The sequence below is a fragment of the Bos indicus genome, chromosome 8, assembly GCF_029378745.1.
Source record: "Bos indicus isolate NIAB-ARS_2022 breed Sahiwal x Tharparkar chromosome 8, NIAB-ARS_B.indTharparkar_mat_pri_1.0, whole genome shotgun sequence".
NCBI classification, from domain to species: domain Eukaryota; kingdom Metazoa; phylum Chordata; class Mammalia; order Artiodactyla; family Bovidae; genus Bos; species Bos indicus.
Window position 1 is genome coordinate 83742342 of NC_091767.1, and position 27685 is coordinate 83770026.

At 37.2% G+C, this 27685-nt stretch overlaps 1 protein-coding gene across 8 annotated transcripts; it reads right to left on the reverse strand.

The window, feature by feature from the left end:
* Positions 1-3: 3 nt before the first annotated feature.
* ZNF484 (zinc finger protein 484) lies at positions 4-27610 on the reverse strand. Of its 8 annotated transcripts, none has more exons than XM_070795123.1 (6): positions 27246-27514; positions 21728-21832; positions 19843-19887; positions 9206-9332; positions 8846-8941; positions 4-2800 (listed from the first exon to the last, which is right to left on the reverse strand). In XM_070795123.1, the coding sequence occupies exons 3-6, from the start codon at positions 19855-19857 to the stop codon at positions 489-491; spliced, it is 2550 nt and encodes an 849-aa protein (XP_070651224.1). In that variant the 5' UTR covers positions 19858-19887; positions 21728-21832; positions 27246-27514; the 3' UTR covers positions 4-488. The 8 variants fall into 8 exon arrangements, with proteins under 8 accessions (XP_070651224.1, XP_019822118.2, XP_070651226.1 ...); XM_019966559.2 differs by lacking the exon at positions 21728-21832 and adding an exon at positions 21871-21936; XM_070795125.1 differs by lacking the exons at positions 21728-21832; positions 27246-27514 and adding an exon at positions 27569-27610.
* Between the last annotated feature and the right edge of the window lie 75 nt (positions 27611-27685).

Below are 27685 nucleotides of genomic sequence, written 5' to 3' on the forward strand. Positions count from 1 at the left end.
AAGTAGAGTCCATCTTTGTATCTTTAATGTCAATTTTCACAAAAACTTCTAGATTCTTTTTATTATACATCTGAATTGTCTACACTGTTGCCTTGATTTTAGTGTCCATAGAGTGCTTGGACAATGAAAATTTTTCTTGGAAATCTACTCAAGAAATTCCTTTGGTCAACATTGAATATTTTTGCTATACAGGGCATGAACAACTCAACAGCCCTGATTTATAAAGCTGCTTATCCAAAACGTGAAATAAGAACTATTGCCAAGTCATCTTCTTGCACATGTACTATTATTTGCAGGCGCTTAAAAATCCCAGTATCTGTCAAGTAAACAAGCATGCCATTAATCACTGCTTAAACACTTTCTCCAAAGTGTCTGCCCATATGTATAAAACTGGACATAAGCTATGAGATCCAGATATTCATACCTCTGACTAGTTGGAGGAAAATTGACTTGGGTTACCTCCTGCTTCTTAGTCAAGCTATAGCTCCTCACAACTTTGTATCCCTACCCCATGATTGTGGCACTGGGCATTCTACTTCCTCAGTATTAGATTTCTGATGTACACTGAATTGTGCTTTCCAGTTAAAGTCTTTCCTAAAGTCACTAGATTTATAAGGTTTCTGTTTAGTATGAATTTTCTGGTGTTTAATAAGATTTGATCTGATGGAGAAGGCCTTTCCACATTCAGTACATATATAAGGTTTCTCTCCTGTGTGAATTCGGTGATGTTCAAGGAGTTGTGACTTCTTAATAAAAGCCTTCCCACAGTCGCTGCATTTATAGGGTTTCTCTCCAGTATGAATTCTCTTATGTCGATTTAAATGTGACTTCTGGATGAACGACTTCCCACATTCAGTACAAATATAAGGTTTCTCTCCTGTATGAATTCTTTGATGCATAATGAGTGTTGATTTTCGTGCAAAGGCTTTCCCGCATTCACTACACTCATAACGTCTTTCTCCAGTATGAGACTGCTGATGTATATGGAGGCCTGACTTTCGAGTGAAGGCTTTTCCACAGTCATCACATTTATAGGGTTTCTCGCCAGTATGAATTTTCTGGTGTGTAAAGAGATTTGATCTGTCCGTGAAAGCCTTTCCACATTCAGCACATCTGTAGGGTTTCTCTCCTGTGTGAATTTGCTGATGTACATGAAGCTGTGACTTCTTTGTGAAAGATTTCCCACAGTCACTGCATTCATAAGGTTTCTCTCCAGTATGAATTCTCTCATGTGTAATAAAATGTGACTTGTGGAAGAAGGCCTTCCCACATTCAGTGCAAACATAGGGCTTTTCTCCTTTATGAATTCTTTGGTGCATACTCAGTGTTGACTTCTGAATAAATGCTTTCCCACATTCATTGCATTCATAATGTCTCTCTCCAGTGTGACATTTCTGATGTATCCTGAGCCGTGACTTCCAGGTGAATGATTTCCCACAGTCACTGCATTTATAGGGTTTCTCTCCAGTATGAATTTTTTGATGTTTAATGAGATTTGACCTGTCAGTAAAGGCCTTCCCACATTCAGTACATATATAGGGTCTCTCCCCAGTATGAATTTTCTGGTGTATAATGAGATTTGTCCTGTGAGTGAAGATCTTCCCACATTCTGAACATATGAAGGGATTCTCCCCTGTGTGAATTCGCTGATGCACATGGAGTTGTGACTTCTTTATAAAGGACTTCCCACAGTCATTGCATTCATAAGGTTTCTCTCCAGTATGAATTCTCTCATGTGTAATAAAATGTGACTTTCGGATAAAGGCTTTCCCACATTCAGTACATACATATGGTTTTTCTCCTGTGTGAATTTTCTGATGCATACTTAGTGTTGATTTTCTTGTGAAAGATTTCCCACACTCAATACATTCAAAGTGCTTCTTGCCAGTATGAGCTTTTTTGTGTATACTGAGATTTGAATTGTGAGAGACATTTTTTCCACATTCACTGTAATCATGGGGTTTTTTCCCTCCAGTAGGAATTCTCTGGAGTCTGAACAGATCTAACTTCTTGATAAAGGCTTTTCCACGTGCACTGCATTTATAGTCAATTTCCTCAGTATGAGAAGTTTTCTCATGGTTTGAGTTGAGGGAAAATTTCTTCCCATATTCAGTGCCTACATAGGATTTTTCTTTTGTATAAACCTGAGGCACAGCAAATTGGGACTTCTGAGTGAAGATCATCTCACATTTGGTGCACTCAGGATGTTTCTCTTCAGTATAAATCCTTTGATGTGCAAAAAGGTGTGTCTTATGGGTGGAGAATTTTACACAATCAGAAAATACATGGAAGTCCTCCCCAGTATGGTGTTTTTGATGCTGAATGAGAGCTTGCTTACTCAGAAGTTTCTTACATTGATTATATTCACAAGCATTCGTTTTCGTATGAGAATTCATATAAGTGTTACCATGTCCAATAATCTTATCAAAATTTTCTGTTGCATTGTTTCTATTACAATTACATAAGCTTACAATAGGCTTCAAATTCTTTTGAAATGAGTCATAGTTATGGAGTCTTTTTCTTGAAGGAACAAGGTTTGTGTTTACATGAAATTTTTCCCCAATGTCTTTTTTATAGTCACAGTTCCCCTTATTAGCTAGTGTATCCTTGTTGGTGAAGATGATAGGACTTAAATGTTTGTTCTGATTTTCCTTATCTCTTCCTGTCTGTTTATCATCTTGCCAAAATTCTTCTAAAATGGAATATAAGTCATCTCTTGGGAAGAGACGTATTCCCTCAAAGCAGACTGAAACATCTTCAGATATTCCCTGTTGTGATGTTTCAAAACCAATGTCCTGATCTAAAAAATAAAATACACAAAGAACAGTTAGCAAAACACAGAAGGGATGATAGAGTGGATACAAGATGAACACAGAGAAATGGGAGAGGTTCTATACACATGTAATACTAAATATAGATAAATATATAAAATAAGAATAAATATATATAATAATCTCTTTATATGAAATAATATGCAATAATAAAGTAAGCCCTTACATTTACTGTCTGATAATAGAATTTAGATGTCTCAGGCATTGTTCTAACTCATTTAAACATCAACATAACCTTTTGCTATTAATGTTATTATTGTCCCTTCTTTACAGATGAGGAAACTGAGCCACAGAAGAGTTAAGTAATGTGCCCAAATCAAATGCTTAGTAATTGGGGAAGACGAGATTCAAACTGAAATATGCTGTTCTGAACATGTAGCATAAGTACATAATAGGTGTTAGAACAAAGTGACAAACCATGTGGCTAAAAAATATTTCTGAGTCTAGATTCTTATTATCCTTCATCTATAAATCCTAATCTCTCTGCTTTCGCTATTCCCTATTAATCACTGTTCCATAAATACAAATTTATTTATGTACAGAAATCTATTGTAGCCACAGTCATCCTGAATTAGCTTTACCGTTTACAAATGGTAAATATATATCTATGATTCAATTCTTTATGCCTGGTTTTGGGGTGCAGATACACACACTTAATAACGAAGAATATAACAGCAAAAAGGGCCAACTCTGAAGCAGAGACAGAAGTTGTTCATTAAAATCTGTCCCCTTCCTTCAACAGTCTTAAGCCTGTAGCCAAGCATGTGTCTGTCTCAAAACAACAGGCATATACAGCCTCATTTGTAGGTAAATCCAGGTAATTCACCTATCACCATTCAAATGAGAATAGGAATTATATTTGTTGTAATCAGGTCAATGTTTTAAGGAAGTAAGTGTGTCTCCCATAACTCTCTTCCCACTGGCTATATTACAGACTTGATAGCTCAGTTCTATGTTGCTGGTGATGCCCAAGACAAGAGATAGAAAACTACAGCCCTCAGGCTAAATCCAGGCCTGGTTAATGTTTGTGTTCTCTAAGTCACTGTTTCTTGGGGTCTATCAATGACAGGAGGTGGGTTTTATTCCAATATACCATTCTTACCTACAACAAGAATCACTAATATCCCCAACTGTGGAATAGTGTATAAGACATAGCAGAGTCAGTTCTGATGAGGTGGATGAACCTATAACCTATTATATAGAGTGAAGTGAGTCAGAAAGAGAAAGATAAATATCGTATTCTAACGGAGAAGGAAATGGCAACCCACTCCAGTATTCTTGCCGAGAGAACCCCAGGGATGGGGGAGCCTGGTGGGCTGCCATCTATGGGGTCGCACAGAGTCGGACATTGACTGAAGTGACTTAGTAGCAGTAGCAGCAGCAGCAATGCATATATACAGAATCTAGAAAAATGGTTCTTTAGAATTTATTTACAGGGCAACAGTGGAGAAACAGACATAGAGAATAAACTTATGGACACAGGGAGAGGGGAGGAGAGGGTGCTGCTGCTGCTGCTAAGTCGCTTCAGTTGTGTCTGACTCTGTGCGACCCCACAGACGGCAGCCGACCTGGCTCCTCCGTCCCTGGGATTCTCCAGGCAAGAGTTCTGGAGTGGGTTGCCATTTCCTTCTCCAATGCATGAAAATGAAAAGTGAAAGTGAAGTCACTCAGTCGTGTCTGATCCTTAGTGACCCCATGGACTGCAGCCCACCAGGCTCCTCCATCCATAGGATTTTCCAGGCAAGAGTACTGGAGTGGGGTGCCATTGCCTTCTCCAGGAGAGTGTGAGATGTATGGAAAGAGTAACATGGAAACTTACATTACCATGTGTAAAATAGATAGCCAATGGGAATTTGCTGTATGGCTCAGGAAACTCAAACAGGGGTTCTTATCAACCTAGAGGGGTGGGATGGGGAGGGAGATTCAAAAGGGAGGGGATATATGTATACCTATGGCTGATTCATGTTGAGGCTTGACAGAAAACAACAAAATTCTGTAAAGCAATTATCCTTCAATTAAAAAAAATTTTTTTAAGACATAGTAGATTCTCAGTAAATACTTACATAAAAATCAGATTACTCTTTAATATAGACACAGTCCAACCTTGTATCCATTTCATTCTATCTCTAGGATCTTATAATGTTTGTAATATCCCCAAACACATTCTTTTAACTTTTATATTTTTGGGCTTCCCATGTGGCGCTAGTGGTAAAGAACCCACCTACCAATACAGGAGACTTAAGAGACATGGGTTCAATCCTTGGATTGGGAAGAACCCCTGGAGAAGGAAACAGCAACCCATCGCAGTAGTCTTGCCTGGAGAATTCCATAGACAGAGGAGCCTGATGGGCTATACAGTCCATGGGGTTGCATAGAGTCGGACATGACTGACGTGACTTAGCACACATTACAGTTTTACTCACACATATTAATGTTTTCATTAAGCCTGAGGACCTCTAATACTAGATTCCTCAACATGGCTTTCACCTTTTGCAACTTTTCACTTTCTTTAGCTTATAAACCCACTGCTATGCCTGACAGTATTTACATTATTATCAATGATGTTCAATGTAAAAAATTTGCTCCTGTGGTAAAAAGTTTAATTATTCATAATTCCTCTGTCACAAACTGAATTATCAATTCAGTAAAATACAAAGTCATAATTCAGGCCAATAAAATGAGTGTATGTAAGCTATCTTTCCACCAGTCACTAAAGTCTATTTTATTACTGAATCTAAACATATATTCTTTTCCTTTTCCCCACTAAGCTTCCTTTTCCTGATCTTTATTCCTTTTCAAAATTCATTTCCTTCATGGATCATTTAGGGTTGTATGCTGTGAAAATGAATCTCAAACCTCAGCAAAACTCTAGGAAGGCTCTCTTTTCTCTTAACTTAAAAATAAACACAGATATTCTGAGCCTTACAAAGTCATATTTAATTGGCATAGATGTACACAATAATAAATGCTTAATGCTCAAATGCTTAAATTTTAAACATTTCTTTCAGTTGTCTCCCCTTTCCAATTACAATTATTGGTCCTTTAAATTACTCTTAGCAGAAAAATTTCAAATCCCTCTGAAATAGAGCAAAATATCACCTCAAGAATTTAATTTCACTAAATATTCTCTAGAGAAACATTTTTGAAATAGGTAAAAGACTCAGTTGTCATTCAAATTAATGTCACTTTCTCTGAGTTTTTGTGGGTCAGAGAATTAGAAAAGGGAAAAAGCAATGTATACTGTAATATGTCCAATAAAAGAAGTAAGTGAAACATGAGAGCAAAGTATAAGTATGTAGATTATATGAATAGGCAGACAGATCAGAAAAGAAAGGGTCAGATAAAGGGGAATAATTAAAGAAAATGTTAAAATGAACCAAACATGATTATGGAAACTAAATAAAGATAAATGTGAATTGCAAATATGAGGCATGTTTTTCCTGTAGTTTATTAATCCATTGAGAGAAGAATTTCTCATATGTTAGGTAATATTTTGCATCATATAGTTACAACAAGATAAGCACAGTATTTTAACCAGTAGCACCTAGAAAAAAAATTTTTTTAAACATCAAAACAGGATTAGAATAATTCAAGCATAAGTAAATATAGACTTGGTCTTAGGTTTTACTTTTCACTGGAAAGTAAAAGGAAGAGGGCATCTAAATGATACTTTCTAAAAGAGAAAAATTAGTAGAAAGAGCATAAAGAATTGTTTGAGAAGATGAGTCACAGGGAAAAGCAAAAATATGACATTAAAACAATAAACAACAATAAAATATGACAACATTTAGAAAAGTGGTTTAGCATGCTGCATTGTAACTGCTCTTCCTTCACACAAGTAGCTGCCTGATGGGCCCTTATATGCATAAGGTATCAATTGTTCCCCTGAGAGCTTTATACAATGAGAGCCAATCTGATCTGTTTCCTTAATTCTGGTATCAGTCATGGCTTATGCCAGAATTGAGACAAATGATTCAATTTGAGACACATACATAGGTCTTAAGCTACTTTATGGAGGGCCTAGTTCTTTACATCTGTCCCAGAATACCAACAATAACTTCCAACTTCAATTGGAAGTTATATTTGGTGTGTGTGTGTATATATATATATATATATATATATATTTGGAAGTTATATTTGGTGTGTATATATATATATTATATATATATATATATATATATATATATATATATATATTCTCTGGCAGTGAAGCCAGAGAACAAGAGAAGAAAGACCCCCTTGGTGGCGGTCATCATCCAAAGGCCCTGCTTACTACACAAACTGTTAAGTCACCTGCAGAGGAACAATGGACTCCCACACCAAATTTGGTTCAGATGTCAAGAGTGATGATTTGACACACAACCAATAAGATATGAAAAAGTTCATTACTCATTTAGTGAGGCTTTTGAAGGGAAAGCTCCTAAGCAGGTCTAAAAGTGGCTTACAAGAGTGAGAAAAGGAAACTAGCTTGGGTTTTTTATAGTAGTTGGGGGGTGGTGCTAAGCTGACTGATACAGAGCAATTTCCCACTAGCACTAATGGAAAGAGCATCTGAGTTTTCTTGTAGTTTGCCCAGATGTGGGGCAGAAGATGAAGAGAGAGTGGTGAAGTTTGGAAGGTGTCAACAGTCAAATACCAAAAATGAAATCAGAATCTATTACAAGGTACATGATAAGATGTTCAAAACATTTTGTTATTAGAGAAACACAAATTAAAACAAATGGTTAGAAATTAAAATCCAATAGATTATGAGAAATCATTAGAAATATGGGCAGGGATGTGGAGAAACTGATGCCTTTGTATGTTTAGAGGACTGTAGACCAATACATCCAATCTAGAAACCAATATGGTTATACTTAGTGAAATAAAGCATTCATATATTCATTAATAAAACACTCCCACTACTCTTCCTCAAGAAATTCCTGTTTCCTATAAGAATAGTTCTTGAATAAATTTATTATAGTACTAGCTATAGTAGCTAGAAAGCTGGACAAGTAAATGTGGCATATATATATACTATGGAATGTATATATCTATTAGAAGCAATGAGCTAGAAAAACAGTGTAACATGAACCAATTTAGTGCTGAGAGGAAAGAAATAAACTAAGGATATATATATATAGGATATATAGCACAGTACCATTTTTAGAAATTAAAATGACCAACAATTTAAATTTTACAAATACCCAACAAATTCAAGAATAAATTGCAAGCAAACATATAAAATACAGGAGAGCAACTAACTGCCTCTGGGAAGAATAAAAATGAGTAGGGAGTGAGGATTAAAAAGGATAAATAAAAAAATTAAATAAAACTTTTTAAAAAATTGTAAAATAGGGGATTCCCTGGCTATCCACTGGTTAGGACTCTGAGTTTCCACTGGAGGGCATGCAGGTTCAATCCCTGGCGAGAGGAACTAAGATCCCGCATGCTGTGGGGTGTAGTCCCCTCAAATTATAAAGAATTAAAATAAGAAGCTATCCCCAAATGTAAGTAATAGAAATCTCAAAGCCAACAGTTGAGGGAGAGACATGGGAGATGATATAATATGGCCATCTTTAGATGACAATTTTGAAGTACCTTAAGGGAAGAGAAAGAAAATGAAGAGAAATATGCAGGTGAGTGACCCAAAGTAATTTTTTTTTAAAGGCAATTTTATGAGTACCTGAATGTGTAAGGAAAGGATTTAAGATATTGACAGAGATTTAAAAAAAAATTTTTTAATGCTATAAAAAGGGAGAAAAAGCAAAACAGCAGGATCCTACAGCCAATGTACCGGTAACTGTAGCATATCCCTCTTAAAGAGTCAAACAAAGAAGACACTGATATTGGAAGGGGCCTTAAATGGGAATGGCATTTAGATGTCTAAGAGACCAATATCAACTCTATCCATGCAGTTTCAAAAGTTCAGAATGTTAGAGAAATATCATATTAAAAGCACTTCAAAGTTGCCAAACTCTGCCAGCAAAACTGATTTGGTTATACGATCTCCTATGCTTTTGGTTCCTACTCACCTAGACAGCCCTGGCTTGAGATTTTGCCATTCCACATATATGGTTCTTCTCCCCACTCCAAGCTGAAAATGACTTCTGCTTTGGGAACTTGAAACCCTGATGATAGGAAATAACAAAGCCCTCCATTTACTTTTCAGAAAAGTTCACGGGGAACAGAAGTATATTCTTAATGTCCAAAAGAGATTGTTAAAAACATAGAACAAAATAAGGACAAAACTATTACACACTTCAGATGTCCTACAGGCTTTAGAAGTCCCACATGCCTTAGAAACACCAGATTTCAGAAATTCCACTAAGGAGAAAAAAAAAAAAAAAATACGTTCAGTTAGGTACAGCCTTACCCAGCAGAGCTGTGCTTACCCACTGAGATCAAGTTGAAATAGTTTTCCAGCATCACATCCCTGTATAGACTTTTCTGAGCAAGGTCCAATTGTTGCCACTCCTCCCTGCTGAAGTCTACAGATATATCTTTGAAAGACACTGATCCCTGGAAAAACACATGTTTATTCAATGAAAAGTATCAGGACTGTAGGATAAGAGCAAGATATTTATGAACTTATTTTTAATAATTTTTAACATGATACAACATATAAGCTTCTCACTAAATATCTAAATTTGACATTATTATTTCAAGGGAAAAATAAATATTAAAAGTATCAGGTCATTCTTTCTGTGGCTCTAATAACATTCTGAGGTTTTGTTTTTATCTGCATGCTGGTTACAAAAGAATAAAGTGAAAACTCATCAAGCTGCAAACCTGATTTCTGCATTCTTTTCCATGTATGCCATATTTCATTAACACTTCACTTAGGCAATGATTTTTCAGATATAAAATCAGAAGCACAAGCAACCAAAGGAAAAAACAGATAAACTGGACTTTATCAAAATGTAAAACTTTGCACTAAAAAGGATACCATTAAGAAAGTGATAATGTAAGGGAATTTGCTGACAGTCCAGTGTTAGGTCTCTGCACCACCACTTCAGGGGGCATGGGTTCAACGCCTGGTAGGGGGACTAAGATCCCCATGCTATACCCAATGGCCAAAAATGAAAAATAAACAAAGAAAAATAACAACAACAACAACAAAAAAAACAGAACAAACAAAATGTTTACTTAAAAAAGAAAGTAAAAACAACTCAAAGACTATGGGAAAATGTCTGCAATTATATATCTGATAAAGGATTTGTGTAAAGAATATATAAAGAACTCTTACAACTCAATAAAAAGATAAATGATCCAATTAAAAATGGACCAAGGGGACTCCCTGATGGTCCAGTGGCTAAAACTCCATGCTCCCAATGCAGGGGGCCTGGGTTTGATCCCTGGTCAGGGAGCTAGATTCCACATGCAGTAACAAAAGATCCTGGATTCTGCTTACAAAGCTCGAACATCCCTCATGCCACAGCTAAGACCTGGCACAGTCAAATAAACAAATGGACCAAGAAAGAATATACATATCTCCAAGGAAGATATACAAATGGCCAAAAAGCACAAAAGGTTCTCAATACAGATCAATATAGTCAAAAGGGATATCAAAATTCAAAGATACCCCTTCAAATTCACTAAGATGATTATAAAATAAAAAATGCTCTGCTTGTGTGTATTTGTATTTTGATTATTTTTGTAGCAAAATAATAAATGCAATTAAATCTTGAATTCTGAAATTTAAAAAATGCTCCAGTCATTAGTTATTAGTCATCAGGAAAATGCACCTACTAGGATGGCTATAATAATAAAAAACAAAAGGACACATAATATCAAGTGCCAGTGGGGAAGTGGAGAAATTGGAACCCTCATATAGTAAAGGTGGGAAGGTAAAACAGTCTGGCACTTCCTCAAAAGGAGTTATATGAGCTAATGGTTCCACTTCTTGGGTATATACCCAAGAGAAATCAAAACATTCATTCACATAAAACTTATATAGAAATGTTCATAGTAGCATTATTCTTAATAGTCAAAAACAGAAACAACCCAGGGTATCAACCAATGATGAATTTCAAAATGTGGCATATTCATAAAAGAGATTATTCAGCCATAGAGAGGAATGAAATACTGATTTATGCTATACTGTGAATGAATTTTGAAAATATTATGCTAAGTGAAATAAGCCAATCACAAAAGACCACATATTATATGATTCCATTTACATGAGATGTCCAGGACAAGCAAACCTATTAGGACAGGAAGAAGACTGCTGGTTTCCCAGGGTAATGGAAGGATGTGGTGGGGAGGGAGGTAGGAACAGCTAAAAGGTATGACTTTGGATAGGGGAGGGAAAGAAAGTGTTCTAAAACTGGATAAAGATTGCACAACTCCATGAATATACTAAAAATGATTGAATGTACACTTTAAATGGACAGTACATATGATACACTTAGGTGACCCTTTTGAGGCACTGTCATATCCAGATGGCATACAAGAGTTTGTGATGGTCCAGGGTTTCTTCCAGGAATAACTATACTTGCCAGATGAAATACTGAAACTATCTGTTTGAAAATACTGGAAGCAGTTAGGTGCCAAGACTCTACAGACAACATTGAAGGTTTAAGTTGATGTACGTAACCACTTTTACACTAGGAGTATTTATCAATTCTGGGTGTGGTAAAAGGTGAAAACCCAGGCTTTGAACCAGCAGAAGACTAAAGTTGGGTGATAGAGAAACCAGAATTCAAACACATGGACGGTTTTCCCCCTAAGACATCTGCTAAATTCTAGGGCTGTAGGAGCAGAAGACTAAACACTTAAGCAGATAGCCTCTGAAAAGCAAGGCAAAATGTTAGTAGTCTGATAAGAAAACACTGTTGGCACTTATCAAGAGGAGGGTCCACAGAGGGCAAACTGGGCTCTCAGCTGAAAATCCTGGATGGTCAGAGTGAACCAGAGGTAGACTATTATCAGAGCTTCAACTTAGTCTTGATTCAACCTAACACTGCTTGACTAGACAAAGGTGTTCATCCTCCACTCTATCTGCTAAGGGAAACAAGAATCCTCTCCTGAGAAAGTTTGTTATTGTTCAGTCATTAAGTCGTGTCTGACCCTTTGTGACCCCATGGACTGCAACAAACTACGCTTCCCTGTCCTTTGGTATCTCCTGGAGTATGCTCAAACTCATGTTCATTGAGTCAATGATGCCATCCAACAATCTCATCCTCTGTCATCCCCTTCTCCTCCTGCCCTTAATCTTTCCCAATGAATATTCAGGATTGATTTCCTTTAGGATTGACTGGTTTGATCTCCTTGCAGTGCAAGGGACTCTCGAGAGTCTTCTCTACCACCACCCCTCAAAAGCAACATTCTTTGGTGCTCAGCCTTCTTTATGGTCCATCTCTTACATCCATATATGACTAATGGAAAAATCACAGCTTTGGCTATTTGGACCTTTGTTGGCAAAATAATGTCTCTGCTTTTTAACACACTTTTTAACACGCTTTTTAACGTTCTAGGTCTGTCATAGCTTTCCTCTCAAGGAGTAAGTGTCTTTTAATTTCAAGGCTTTAGTCACCATCTGCAGTGATTTTGGAGCCCAAGAAATAAAATCTGTCACTGTATTCATTTTTTCTCATCTATTTGCCATGAAGTGATGGAACCATATGCCATGATCTTAGTTTTTTTCGAATGTTGAGTTTTAAGCCAGCTTTTTCACTCTCCTCTTTCACCTTCATCAAGAGGCTCTTTAGCTCCTCTTTGCTTTCTGCCATTACGGTGGTGTCATCTGCATAGCTGAGGTTATTGATATTTCTCCCAGTAATCTTGATTTCAGCTTGAGCTTCAGCCAGCACAGCATTTTGTATGATGTACTCTGCATATAAGTTAAATAACTGAGAAAGATACCATAATCTAGATCCTTAACAGTGTTTTATATGTGTTTTGATACAATAAAAGAAATGCCTATCAAAAAACAGAACAAAATATCTAAAGCCAGAGGAAAACAAATTCAATAGAAAGAGTCTCACAGGATTTTGGAATTAGATGAAAAGGTGGAGAATTTCATCAGAGAAATGGAACTTATACTAAAAAAAATGAAAACTGAAAAATTAAGTATCTAAAATTAAGAACTGAGAGGGGTTTAATAGCAGAAGAACAGAATTACTGAAATGGAAGACAAGCAAACGGAAGATATCCAAACTGAACCACAGAGGTTTTTTAAATAAAAAAAGCAGAAGAGCATGTGATGTATCACATGTACAACACCTTGGAAAGGAAAAACATATTGTTGTCTGAGACAACAAAGAGGAAGAATATGAGGCAGAAGCAAAATTTGAAAAGGAAAGGTAAATGACATCAACTCAAAGACTCAAAAAGTTTCTCAAATCCCACTTTATAAAACTGTAAATACTGACTATGCAAAAACAGTAATAATAATATCTTGTGAAGTTTAAAACATATGTAGAATTCAAATGTATAAAAATAATAATGTAAAAATGAGAGGCAGTAAATGGAATTAAGATGTTTTAGCATCTATTAAGAAGGGGGTAAGATAATAATAAGTTAAAGATGGATATTATAGTATCTAGGGAAACAAAAGAATGCATCACAAACAAGCTAACAAAATAAAAATTAAAACTTTGACTAATCTAAAAGAAAGTCAAGAAAAGAGTGGAAAAATAGTATTAGACATTTCAAATATGAAACTAATAAAACTGGATATAAATACAAATATATCAGTAATTGCATTAAATGTAAATAAACTAAACAGTCAAGTTAACACCAAAGACTGAGACTTTCAGCTAAAAAAATTTAGTAAGGTACATTCTACCCTGTTCATCTTGCTAAACACCTAAAAACCTAGAAAAATATTCATATATAAAGCATCTATCCACACCCTTGACTTTCTCTCAAGAACATCCTTTCCTATAGTGAAACTAATTATAGCATCTTTTGTAATCTTGATAGCCCCCAAATATCCCACATCATCAAGTCTAGTTCCTTTTTGCTTAACAGTTCTTCCTCCAATCTATTGCTTAATATTCATATTTTATTGTAAGCAGGAAAAAGAAACCAGGCCACATCTCCAATCCTCTGCTTGAAATCACCTCAGAGAAAAACACAAGTCCATCACTGACAAATCTGCTTTCCATATAACTACAGGAAAAAATCCAGCTAAGCTTTCTGCTACTATATACCAGAGATGTTCCCTCCCCTACTTTCCAGTAACATATTTCTCATTTCCTTCTGAGTCTTCACCAGAAGCACCTTTAACACCTGTATTCCTGTCAACTGTCTGTTTAAAATAATGAGATATTCTGGAGAAGGAAATGGCAACCCACTCCAGTATTCTTGCCTAGAGAATCCTGTGGACAGAGGAGCCTGGTGAGCTGGCGTCTATGGGGTCGCACAGAGTCAGACACGACTGAAGCGGCTTAGCTGTAGCAGCAGCAGTGCCACAAAGTGAAAATATAGGTCACTAGCTACAAACCACCAAACGGTTCCATTTCCACTTAAACCAAGGTCATACACTTTCTGTCTGAACTTTTTTTATTTTTTGTCTTCATTCATATCTTGGTAGTTTTCCCTGCTTTCCAATAACATTTTTCTATGAGGGCTATTATAAAAAAAATAATAATAAAATAAAATAATGAGATATTCTATAAAACAATATAGTTTTTTTCCTACTGTGCTCCTCACTTTCTTCTGAGTTCTCTGGCAGAGTTAACAACAATATTTCTATTATCAGTCTGTTCAAGGAAATCTAGGCTATTGCTATTATACACTTCAAATTTTTTACAGTTTTTATTCATTACCAAATTCCAAAGTCTTTTGACATTTTGGGGTATTTGTTACAGCATCATTCCATGTCCAGGTACCAAAATCTGTAATGGTGTCCTATTGCTACTGCAACAAATTACTGCAAACTTAAAACAACACAAATTTATTATCTGGATCTTGTTTTCACATCCAGTAAGAAAAGGTGGGATGATTAAAGTAGAAAGAATGTCTTAAAATTTCTGAGTAAAAATGACTTACAATCTAGAATTAGCTATGAAATTACTGAGGGTCAAATAAAAATACTTTTAGACATGCAAGGTCTCAAAAAACCTAATTCCCATACAATACTTTCTGGATAATATTCTCTAAAAATGAAAGCACGAATCAAGAAAGAGCCAAAAAACAAGAGATCCAATACTTGAGAGACATGAAAGGAATTCCTAGCAGCATGCCAAGAGAAGACCCCCCCCAAGTCAGTGCATGAGAATCAAAGAGAGAGCAACTTCGGTAATGTCAAGAACTCCAAGGGAAGTTTCTTTCAACTGCTGAAATAAAGAGCCTGTATTCTGGAGCCAAATTGCTTGGGTTTTACTCCTGGTTTCACCACTTACTAGCAGTACAACCCAGAGCAATTTACTTAACTTCTCTGTGGACCTACTTCCTTCTCTGTAAAATGAGGATAATGATTATAGATACCTCAAAAGGGATGTGATTAAATCAGCTGAGAGAAAGAGTGTGTGTTTACAATGCCTAGCATACAGTAAGCACTATATTAATATTTATGATTGGTGTTAACTGTCATTACCTAATATATGTTAACATATTGTAAAGATATTTATATTGCACTCATTTCACATGCTAGCAAGGTTATGCTCAAAATCTTTCAAGCTAGGTTTCAGCAGTTCATGAACCAAGAACTTCCAGATGTACAAGCTGGGTTTAGAAAAGGCAGGAGAACCAGAGTCCAAATTGCCAGCATTCACTGGATCATGGAGAAAGCAAGGGAATTCCAAAAAATATCTACTTCTGATCTACACTAAACCCTTTGATTGTGTAGATCACAACAAACTGTGGAAAATTCTTAAAGACATGGGGATACCAGATCACCTTATCTACATACAGAAATCTGTATGTAGATCAGGAAGCAGTCATTAGAACCAGACATAGAACAACTGATTGATTCAAAACTGGGAAAGGAATATGACAAGGCTATGTTCACCCCATGTGTATAACTTACATGCAGAGTACATTATGTGAAATGCTGGGCTGGATGAATCACAAGCTGGAATCAACACTGCTGGGAGAATTATCAACAACCCCAGATATGCAGATGATACCACTCTAATGGCGGAAAGTAAAGAGGACTAAAGAACCTCTTAATGAAGGTGAAAGAGATCGAAAAAGCTGGCTTGAAACTCAACATCAAAAAGCTAAAATCATGGCATCTGGTCCCATCACTTCACAACAAATAGAAGGGGAAAAAGTGGAAATAAAGACAGATTTTATTTTCTTGGGCTCCAAAATCACTGTGGACAATGACTGCAGCCATGAAATTACAAGACACTTGCTCCTTGGAAGGAAAGCTATGACCAACCTAGACAGCATATTAAAAAGCAGAGACATCACTTTGCCAACAAAGGTCCCTTAGTCAGAGCTATGATTTTTCCAGTAGTCAGGGACAGATGGGAGAGTTGAACTGTAAAGAAGAGGGAGTGCCAAAGAACTGATGCTTTCAAATTGTAGAGCTGGAGAAGACTCTTGAGAGTCCCTTTGACTGAAAGGTAATCAAACCAGTCAATCCTGATGGAAATCAACCCTGAATATTCACTGGAAGAACTGATGCTGAAGTTCCAATACTTTGGCCACCTGATGCAAAGAGATGACTCACTGGAAAAGACCCTGATGCTGGAAAGATTGAGGGCAGGAGGAGAAGCAGTCAACAGAGGATGAGATGATTAGCTAGCGTCACCAACTCAATGGACATGAATTTGAGCCAACTCCGGGAAATAGTGAAGGACAGAGGAGACTGGTGTGCTGCAGTCCATGGGGTTACAAAGAGTCGGATATGACTTACTGACTGAAAAACAATAGCAACAAAACACCTAACCTTCTGAAAGTGTTCCACAAAATTACAGCTGTAGGAAAACTTCCAAACTCATTCTCTGATGCCACCATCACCCTGTGATCAATATCAGACAAAGATACCACAAAAAAAAGAAAATCACAGGCCAATATCAATGATGAATGTTAGAGACATAAATCCTCAACACAATACTAACAACCCAAGTCCAACAATACATTAAAAAGATCATTCACGATGATCAAGTGGGATTCATGTACAGATGCAAGGATTTTTCAATATCTGCAAATCAATCGATGTGACACACAAACTGAAGAATAAAAACCATATGATTATCTCAGTAGATGCAGAAAGACAAAATTCAGCACCCTTTTATGATAAAAACTCTCCAGAAAGTGGGCATGGGGGGAACATTCCTCAACATAATAAAGGCCATATATGACAAATCTACTGCTTAACATCATACTCAATGTTGAAATGCTGAAAGCTTTTTCTCTAAGATCAGGAATAAGACAAGGATGTTTGCTCTCACCACTATTATTCAGCATAGTTCTGGATGTCCTAGTTACAGCAATCAGAGAAGAAAAAGAAACAAATGGAATCCAAATAGAAAATGAAGAAGTTCAACTGTCACTGTTTGCAAATGACATGATACTATTCATAGAAGACCCTAAGGACACTACTACAAAACTATTAAATCTCATCAGTGAACCTAGTAAAGTTGCAGGTTACACAATGAATACACACAAAAAAACTGTTGCATTTCTATACAATAACATCAAAAGATCAGAAAGAGAAATTCAAGAAACAATTCCATTTACCATCATATCAAAAGGATAAACTACCTATGAATAAACCTACCTAAGGAGACTAAAGACCTATACTCTGAAAATTATAAGGTGTTGATGAAGGAAACTGAAGAAGACACAAACAGATGAAAAGATATATCATGTTTGTGGACTGGAAAAATTAATATTGTCAAAATGAATATACTACCCAAAGCAATCTACAGATTCAATGCAATCCTGATCAAATGACCAATGGCATTTTTCACAGAACTACGGCTTTCCTGGTGGCTCAGACGGTAAAGAATCCGCGTGTAATGCGGGAGACCTGGGTTCGATCCCTAGATTGGGAAGATCCCCAGGTGCAAGGAATGCAACCCTCGCCAGTGTTCTTGCCTGGAGAATCCCCATGGACAGATGAGCCTGGTGGGTACAGTCCATGGGGTCGCAAGGAGTCAGACATGACTGAGCAACTAAGCACAGCACAGCACAGAACAAAAAAATCTCAAAATCTGTATGGAGACACAAAAGACCTTGAATAGCCAAAGCAATCTTAAGAAAGGAAAACGAAGCTGGAGGAATCAGACTTCCTGACAAAAGTAGAAATATAGATCAGTGGAACTGAACAGAAAACCCAGAAGTAAATTCATACACCTTTGGTCAGTTAATCTATGACAAAGAAGGCAAGACAATACAATGTTGGACAGACAGTCTCGTCAACAAATGGTGCTGGGGGAACTAGACAGCTACCTGTAAAAAAAAATCATTCTTTAATACCATACACAAAAATAATGTCAAAATGGATTAAAGACCTAAATGTGAAACCAGACACTATAACACTCCTAGAGGAAAACATAAGCAGTACAATCTTCAACATAAATGTAGCAATATCTTTTTTATCTGTCTCTCCAAATAATGGAAAGAAAAATAAAAATGCACAAATGGGGCCTACTTAAAATATTTTGCACAGCAAAGAAAACAAAAAACAGAATGAAAAGAAAACCCACAGATTGGGATAAAATGTTTGCAAATGATGTGACTGACATGGGATTCGTCTCCAAACTTTACAAACAGCTCATGAGGTTTAACATAATCAAAACAAACAACTCACTCAAAAAATGGGCAGAAGACCTAAATAGACATTACTTCAAAGAAGACATACAGATGACCAAGAGGCACATGAAAAGAGCTCAACATCGCTAATTACTATAGAAATGTAAATCAAAACTACAATGAGATACGATTCACACCAGTCAGTGTGGCCATCATCAAAAAAATCCACAAAGAATAAATGTTGGAGAGAGTGTGGAGATAAGGGAACCCTCCTACAATGTTGGTGGGAATGCAAATTGGCACAGTCACTATGGAGAACATTATGGTGGCTTCTCTAAAAACCTAAAAATATAGCTACCATATGACTTTGCAATCCCATCCCTGGGCAGATTCCTGAAGAAAATCATGGTCCAAAAGGATATATGCACCCCCAGAGTTTGTTTCAGTGCTGTTTACAATAGCTAAGACATGGAAGCAACCTAAATGTCCATCTACAGAGGAATGGAGAAAGAAAATATGGTGTATATATATACAATGGAATATTACTCAGCCATTAAAAAGAATGAAATAATGCCATTTGCAGCAACATGGATGAACCTAGAGATTGTCATACTTAGTGAAGTAAGTTAGACAGAGAAGGATAAATAGTGTATGATACCCCTTCTAAGCAGAATCTAAAAAGAACTGGTACCCACGAACTTATTTACAAAATGGAAACAGACTTAGAGAACAAACCTAGATGCCGGGGCGGGGCGGGATGGGGGAAAGAATACGGGGAAGGAATAGTTATAGTTAGGAAGTTTGTGATTGACATATACACACTGCTATATTTAAAATGGATAACCAACAAGGTCCTACTGTAGAGCACAGGGAAGTCTGCTCAATGTTATGTTGCAGCCAGGATGGGAGCAGAGTTTGGGGGAGAATGCATACATGTATATGTACAACTGAATCCCTTTGCTGTCCACCTGAAACTATCACATCATTGTTAACTGGCTATACTTCAATATAAAATATAAAGTAAAAAAAAAATCTATCAAAAATTTTCTCAAACATCAAGAACCAGGAAGTAGTTATTATAGATGAAATAAATTACTTTTTAACAATATAATGCATGTATTTCATTTCCATTATTTCTGTCTTTCATGAAGATCAGAGACAATTTTGTAGTTCAAAGTTCATAACTGTTAAGTCACACAACTCACATATACCTATAATCCAAGCTTGACTTGGAGCTGATAGTCTCTTTTTACTGTCTTTGATCTTAGTTTTTATTTATTTACACTTGTCCATTCACTATATGGGTTAATAGATACCTTCTAAAACTCACTGAAAAGTAAAGAAATAAATAAATGAACAAATAAGAACTTACCAGGGACTTGGTCATTTCTGGCTCTTCTGGGAAAGGGGCAGAGATCTGAGAAAACAGATTGACAGAGGGACACGAGAGAAGGAAACGTGTCAATGTCATTTACTGTCCATGAACCTGACCCAAAAACTTATTTGTAGAACCATATCACAAAAAAATCATCCTGTACTGTACAAAGATTTAAATGCAGGAGTTTTACCACAGCATGGCTAATACAAAAAAAAAAAAAAAGAAAATTAGAAACATCTTGATACCCAATAATTATGAACAGCTTAAATACTTTACAGGGCATCCATAGTATACAATATTACGTAAAATTAAAGTACTATAGAAAAATAAAATGGTAAGTAAAAATAAAAAGATGTACCAAACAGTATGGGTCCATTTTCATTGAATAATATGTGTGTATGTACACATGAACACATACATGAATGCATTCATGCACACAGAGAAAATCATCTGGAAGGAAATATATTAATATGTTAACAGATATAACATTTGGATGATGGGAAAATTATAGGTAATTTTTGGTATAGACCATCTGGTGATGTCCATGTGTAGGTCTTCTGTTGTGTTGTTGGAAGAGGGTGTTTGCTAAGACCAGTGTGTTCTCTTGGCAAAACACTATTAGCCTTTGCCCTGCTTCGTTCTGTGCTCCAAGGACAAATTTGCCTGTTACTCCACGCAATGGCACCCCACTCCAGTACTCTTGCTTGGAAAATCCCATGGATGGAGGAGCCTGTTAGGCTGCAATCCATGGGGTCGCTAAGAGTCGGACACGACTGAGCGACTTCACTTTCCCTTTTCACTTTCATGCATTGGAGAAGGAAATGGCAACCCACTCCAGTGTTCTTGCCTGGAGAATCCCAGGGACGGGGGAGCCTGGTGGGCTGCCGTCTATGGGGTCGCACAGAGTCGGACATGACTGAAGTGACTTAGCATAGCCACGTATTTTTTGACTTCCTTCTTTTGCATTCCAGTCCCCTATAATGAAAAGGGCATCTTTTTGGGGTGTTGGGTCTAGAAGGTCTTGTAGGTCTTCCTAGAACCATTCAACTTCAGCTTCTTTAGCATTACTGGTCAGGGCATAGACTTGGATTACTGTGGTATTGAATGGTTTGCCTTGAAAATGAAGAGAGATCATTCTGTTATTTTTGAGTTTGCATCCAAGTACTGCATTTCAGACTCTTTTGTTGACTATGATGGTTACTCCATTTCTTCTAAGGGACTCCTGCCCACAGTAGTAGATATAATGGTCACCTGAGTTAAATTCACCCATTCCAATCCATTTTAGTTTGCTGATTCCTAGAATGTCGACATTCACTCTTGCCATCTCCTGTCTGACCACTTCCAATTTGCCTTGATTCATGGACCTAACATTCCAGGTTTCTATGCCATATTGCTCTTTACTGCATCGGACTTCAGTTCCATCACCAGTCACATCCACAACTGGGTGTTGTTTTTGCTTTAGCTCTGTCTCTTCATTGTTTCTGGAGTTATTTCTCTACTGATCCAGTAGCATATTGGGCACTTACCGACCTGGGGAGTTCATCTTTCAGTGTCCTATCTTTTTGCCTTTTCATACTGTTCATGGGGTTCTCAAGGCAAGAATACTGAAGTGGTTTGCCATTTCCTTCTCCATGGACCCTAGTGGTCTCTAGTGGACCCCGTTTTGTCAGAACTCTCCTCCATGACCCGTCCATCTTGGGTGGCCCTACATGGCATGCCTCATAGTTTCATTGAGTTAGGCAAGGCTGTGGTCCTTGTGATCAGATTGGTTAGTTTTCATCCCCATCCCTGGTACTCAATTCCTCACTCCCACTCCTAAACTTTCTTTTCCAACTGCCAATCATTGCACACTGACCTCACCCCAGCAGCCATTACTCACAGATCAGAATCACTGGTTTTCATGTTCTACTGCTCACAGGCCCCAAATGAGGCAGGAGATAGATGGGCTCCAGGTTAGACATTTACAGCCAGCATCCTATTTACACTTCCAGATAGAAATAACAACAGGAACAAGTTAAATACCTGTACTTTGCCTCCAGTGGCTACTTTAAGATAGCAGTCCTGGCCATGGCAGAGAGGAGCTGAGTCCTGCTCAGATAAAGAGACCACATATTTCTCATTCTTGAGGTCAAGAACACTTCCTTATCTATATATGCACAGAAAGTTTCCTCAGCAGTCAAAAAGGGAGGGAGCACCACACATAAGAGGTGGTGTCAACCTTCCCATAGGTTGCTGCACTGGAACCCACCTTGGCAAAAAGATGTGCACACATATGAGGGAGGACCTAGGTCAGGTCAGTTATGAGGGAAAAAAGTGAGATAACTGGTCAAAGGCAAACAAAAACCTAGAACTGCCCTATATAAAAGATGTAACTGTCTCTTTACTGTGCTCCTCCTCACTAGTGGGGATGCCCACACTCTTTCTCTCCAGGCATGTATCTCTACCTTGCTATGTCTTAACTAAACAAACTCTACCACATGTTATGCTGTGTCTCTAATAATAAACTTTATACTGGTTTTTGTTTTGTTTTTTTACAGTTTTTGCCTCCTTAAAACATTTTTGCTTTCAAATAGGGCAAAAGCCAGGGAAACTCTGCTTCTGGCTCTTGCTGGTGGAGTGGACAGGATTCCTGGTTTTCACCCAGGTTCAATTCTTGGGCAGGGAACAAAGATCTCACTTCAAGCCACCATTGTTCTCTCTACAAGATCATAATCATTCATTCTATAGTTCCTGATCACAGAGCCTCCAATAACTGTACCCCATGGTCCTGACTCTACGTCAATCAATCCCATGCGCTGAAAAGGAAAAACTCCTCCTGTGTGTTTTTCTTCTATTCTCACACCATCTACTTAGAGTTTTAGCATTATTCACACAGGTTAGGGGCTCAGTCCTATAAGACTGTCCCCACCCCAAATTCAGATGCCAACAACAAGTTCAGGTTCTTACTTGTGTTTCTGACCAACTGGCTACAATTAGATGTTCCCATGAGGTTCCCTCATATTACACTAATTTTCTAGAGTAGCTCATAGAACTCAAGAAAATATTTTACTTATTAGATTACCAATTTATTATAAGAGAATATAATTCAGAAACAGCCAGGTAGAAGAGATGGATATGCAAGATATGTCAGAAGGAGTGCATTGCTCTTCCAGAATCTCTACATGTTCAATCTAGAAACTCTCCAAACTCCATTCTTTTGAGTTTTTATGAAGACTTCACTATGTACAGATGACTGTTTAAATAACTAGCCATTAGTGGTTCAACTTCCTACTCAACTTCAAGCCCTAAAACTTTAAGAACTTGCTTGGTTCCCCTGGCAAACAATCCCCATTGAGTGATTCACTAGGGGCTTTCCAAACATCATTTCATTAAAATAAACTCAGGGGTGTTTCAAAGTAACTTATTATTTATAACAACAACAACAAAAACCCTACTAATTTCACCTTTATCTCTCTAGTGCTACGTCAAGAGACAGAAATAAAAGAGGTCCCTATAACTCTTATCATTTAGGAAATTAGAAAGGTGTTAGGAGCCTTGTGCTGGGAACTGTGGATGAAAATCAAAATACGTATTTATTATATCACAATCCCGCATGCACCAATAACTGGCATCCACACCTTTATTACTACTGTTGACTGAAAAAAAATTCTCACCCTAAAAGGTGAGGATTATTTTTATTCAGTAGACTTACTGAGGACTTAAGTCCAGGATACAGCCCCTCAGACAGCTAACAGGGACTTTTCTGAAGAGATAAAGGAGGAGCCAGAGTAAAAGGGAGCTTTTGCAACAAAACAAAAACCAAGTATTTGGAATATCAAAAGATTCAGTTCAGTTCAGTTCAGTTCAGTCACTCAGTCGTGTCTGACTCTCTGCGACCCCATGAATCATAGCACGCCAGGCCTCCCTGTCCATCACCAATTCCCAGAGTTCACTCAAACTCATGTCCGTCGAGTCGGTGATGCCATCCAGCCACCTCATCCTCTGTCATCCCCTTTTCCTCCTGCCCCCTCTCCCCCCCAGCATTAGAGTCTTTTCCAATGAGTCAACTCTTAGCATGAGGTGGCCAAAGTACTGGAGTTTCAGCTTTAGCATCAGTCCTTCCAGTACTGTCTGTCAATTAAAGAAAATCCAGGCATCTCAAGTTAATGAATTTAGCATTTTTCTATATATGGGACAATGCAAGAGTTTGCATTCATTAGAAATCGTTCCTTTGATAAGTACTGTAACAATCTGGGACCAATGTCTTATTTTTCTCCATTCTGAATTCCCCTAAAGGTGAACAACTGCGGGTAGCAGCAGTGGCTGATGGCTTGATGGTCACAACCTCTTTTGTTTACTGAAATGGCAGGCCACATTCTTGGTCCACACTACTCACCATACATCTCCATTGGTAATCCCAAGTCTCCAGTTCCAGACAGGCCTGCACCTTAGTGGGCCGTGAAAAAATCACCCAAGGACTCCTCTCACTATCCACACACAGTAGACCTATACCATTAGTTTTCCTAACAAATTTACATACACACACAAACAATTGGGAACTCAATCAGTGAACAAAGCTATGAATATTCCTGAATTTTAAAGATAAATTTTAAAATCTAAAACACATCCAAATCTAAAGTGCAAGTGAATGAACAGATTATTTACAGAGAAAGAATTAAAAAAATCAAGATGCCTCATCTGTAGTAATGAATGCTAAGTGACATCAGAAGTAGCATCTAAAGGATGACTTCTCTGTTAGGGCCAAAGACATTTTCAAAAATGAAAGCACTTACAAAGTATCTCTTACCATTATCTGAGAAAAAAAACCCCACAAAAGTATTCCAAATAAATGTAAAATAAATCAGGTGAGAAATAGCAAACAGAAATATATTTTTCAGCAATAACTTTTGTAAGGTATATAATTATTAAAAAGGACAATGATGATGATATGATAAGAATGTAATCAAAGGGAAAAGTAATAACATTATCATATGACAAAACATTTCAGGAAAAAATCAGAAGTTATCTGGGGTGTAGAATGGAAACAATGAACAAAAATTTCGTCAATCCAATGAAAAAGGAAAAGAAAATCAGAAAACAGTGAGTTAAAATAAATAGTAAACATTAAAATGGAAGGTATAAAATTGGGTAAATCATTATTACACCAAACTGAAAAGGTAAAATTATCTATTGACAGACTAGATTATAGGTTAGATTTGGAAAAACCAAAGTGTATCTATTGCAAGCAGTAGATCTAAACAATGAGAGCAATAGAAATACAAAATAAAGCCCTGGGCAAAGATAAATCATCCAAATGAAAGTGAAAGCTGGAATAACAATATAAATATCAAAATGAAATTCAAGGTTGAAATTGCTTTTCACTGAAAAGACAGATCCTATAATAATAGCATCCAATAAATTTTTAAAAATACAAAATGCATTAACCATTAGATTTATGCATGCCTTTCCCCCATATACATGCAAACAAAACTAGTAAAAAAGCACATAGAACTACAAAGTGAATTATTAGTAAAAAATTATTACTGCAACTCTTTGGAAATATGATGAATCAAGTAAACCAAAAATAAGAAAAAAAAGACTTGAAAAATACCAACAAGCTATATTTAATATACATTAGGAAAGGTTTATACCACACACACAGAAAATATGCTTTCTCTTATATCCATTGAACAAAGTTCACTGTAACTTGTGTAGCTTGCCTTCAAGTCACAAAGAGAAAGAGAAATATCGTATTCTAACACACATATAGAATCTAGAAAAATGGCTTTGAAGAATTTATTTACAAGGTAGCAATGGAGAAACAGACATAGAGAACAGACTTACGGACATGCGGAGAAGGGAGGAGAAGGGGAGATGTATGGAAAGAGTAACATGGAAACTTACACTACCATGTTTAAAATAGATAGCCAATGGGAATTTGCTATATGGCTCAGGAAACTCAAACAGGGGTTCTGTATCAACCTAGAGTGGTGGGATGGGGAGGGAGATAGGAGGGAGTTTCAAAAGGGAGGGGATATATGTATACCTATAGCTGATTCATGTTGAGGTGTGGCAGAAAACAACAAAATTCTGTAAAGCAATTATCCTTCAATTAAAAAAAAATTTTTTTAAAAAAAAGCTTGATAAATTGTTAAAAGTTGAGACTTTGCAGTCTACAGTCTATGAAAATACAATAAAATTAAAAATAAACAAAACATAGCAATAATTCAGGAATAAAGAAACTCAGGATCAAAGTGGAACATCAAACTGAAATTACACATTTCAAAAATAAAGATGCATATAAAAGAAATATCATACCCCTAAATGTATCCAGTATGGGAAAGAATGACAGTTACATAAAATGGGGGAAAATGGGGGAGTGGGGAGAAAACATTTTTTAAAAAGATAAAATTAATGTAAAAATAGTAGAGAGTATAAACATAATGAATACTTCAAAATGACCAATAAAATAAATCTTGAGACTCCTGATAATAAAAAAAGGAAGAAAAATGATACATAAATAACTAGGAACGACAATGTAGCTCCTAACCGGGATACAAAGCACATAACAATATATTTTTAAATCTCTAGCAAAGTGTACCATGAAGAAAACTTTCACATATTGAGGCACGGAGAAGTCGTTTTGGCTTACACATGGTTCAGACTGAACTTTGTGTGAACACACACAGCACATCTGCTTTAACCATTAAGGTGTTTGGAAGATAAGAATAAGTAACTCCCTTCTTATAGCATCCCCTTAACAGGCATCATGGTCCTGCAGTCTCACTGTATAAGTATTAAATCTGGCTGCTTTAAAACGTTGAAGGAATGTATCCCTGTCGTGTTTGATATATGATCTTTGTTCTGATAAGTTTATAAGGCTAAGCTGAAAACCATATTCCAACCCAGCAATTCCTCAGAGCCTCCTAGCTGTCTCCTGGGCTACAGTCCTCAGTTTGGCTCAAATAATACTAACAAAACTCTTTTCTACTCCTATTATGATTATTTATTATTTATTTCCATCAATAATTTTTTAAAAATCAGAAATAGAAACAACCTAGTAAGCAGAAAAAAAGAGAGGATATTAATGACCATCTACCATCTCTCCCCTTCAGATCCTTCATTTCTCAGGCCCCACAGTTACCCTACCCCCACAGAATCCAAGAACCTGCCCACCGATCCAACAACAAAGGTCCCATAGATCCCATCACTCCGCCTGGAGTTCCACCATCCACTATCAGTCCCACCCCATGTCTCCAGGGATTCACCATTACAGACCCCACCAATCCTGCCGGAATCCACCATCAAGACCACACCGACCGCTATTATTCCATCCACTGACCGCCTCCCCATTGTTCATCACGGACATCAGCGACACTTTCCCACTAAATCCCCACCCCAACGCTCCCTGCACTCACCAGCCCCTCACCCATGCTCTTTCCAGACAGTGGTCATTTAGATGTCGCAGTGGTAAAGAATCTGCCTGCCAATGCAGAAGGTGCAAGAGGCATTGGTTGGATCCCTGGGTGGCAAAGATCCCCTAGAGAAGGAAATGGCAACCCGCTCCAGAAAATTCCATGGACAGAGGAGCCTGGAGGGCTACAATCCATGGGGTCGCGAAGAATCGGACACGACTAAGCGACGGAGCGTGCGCGCGCGTGCGCGCACACACACACACACACACACACACACACACATACACACACACACACAGAGTCACAGGAAATACAACTCCACCTACTTCCTTTTTCTGGATTCCCTCCTTGCCGTTGTGGAATTTCTTAGCTCCGCCTCCACATGCCCATGCTCAACAGTGGCTTCTCTGCGGAAATTTGCCAGTATTCAACATGGCGCTCTC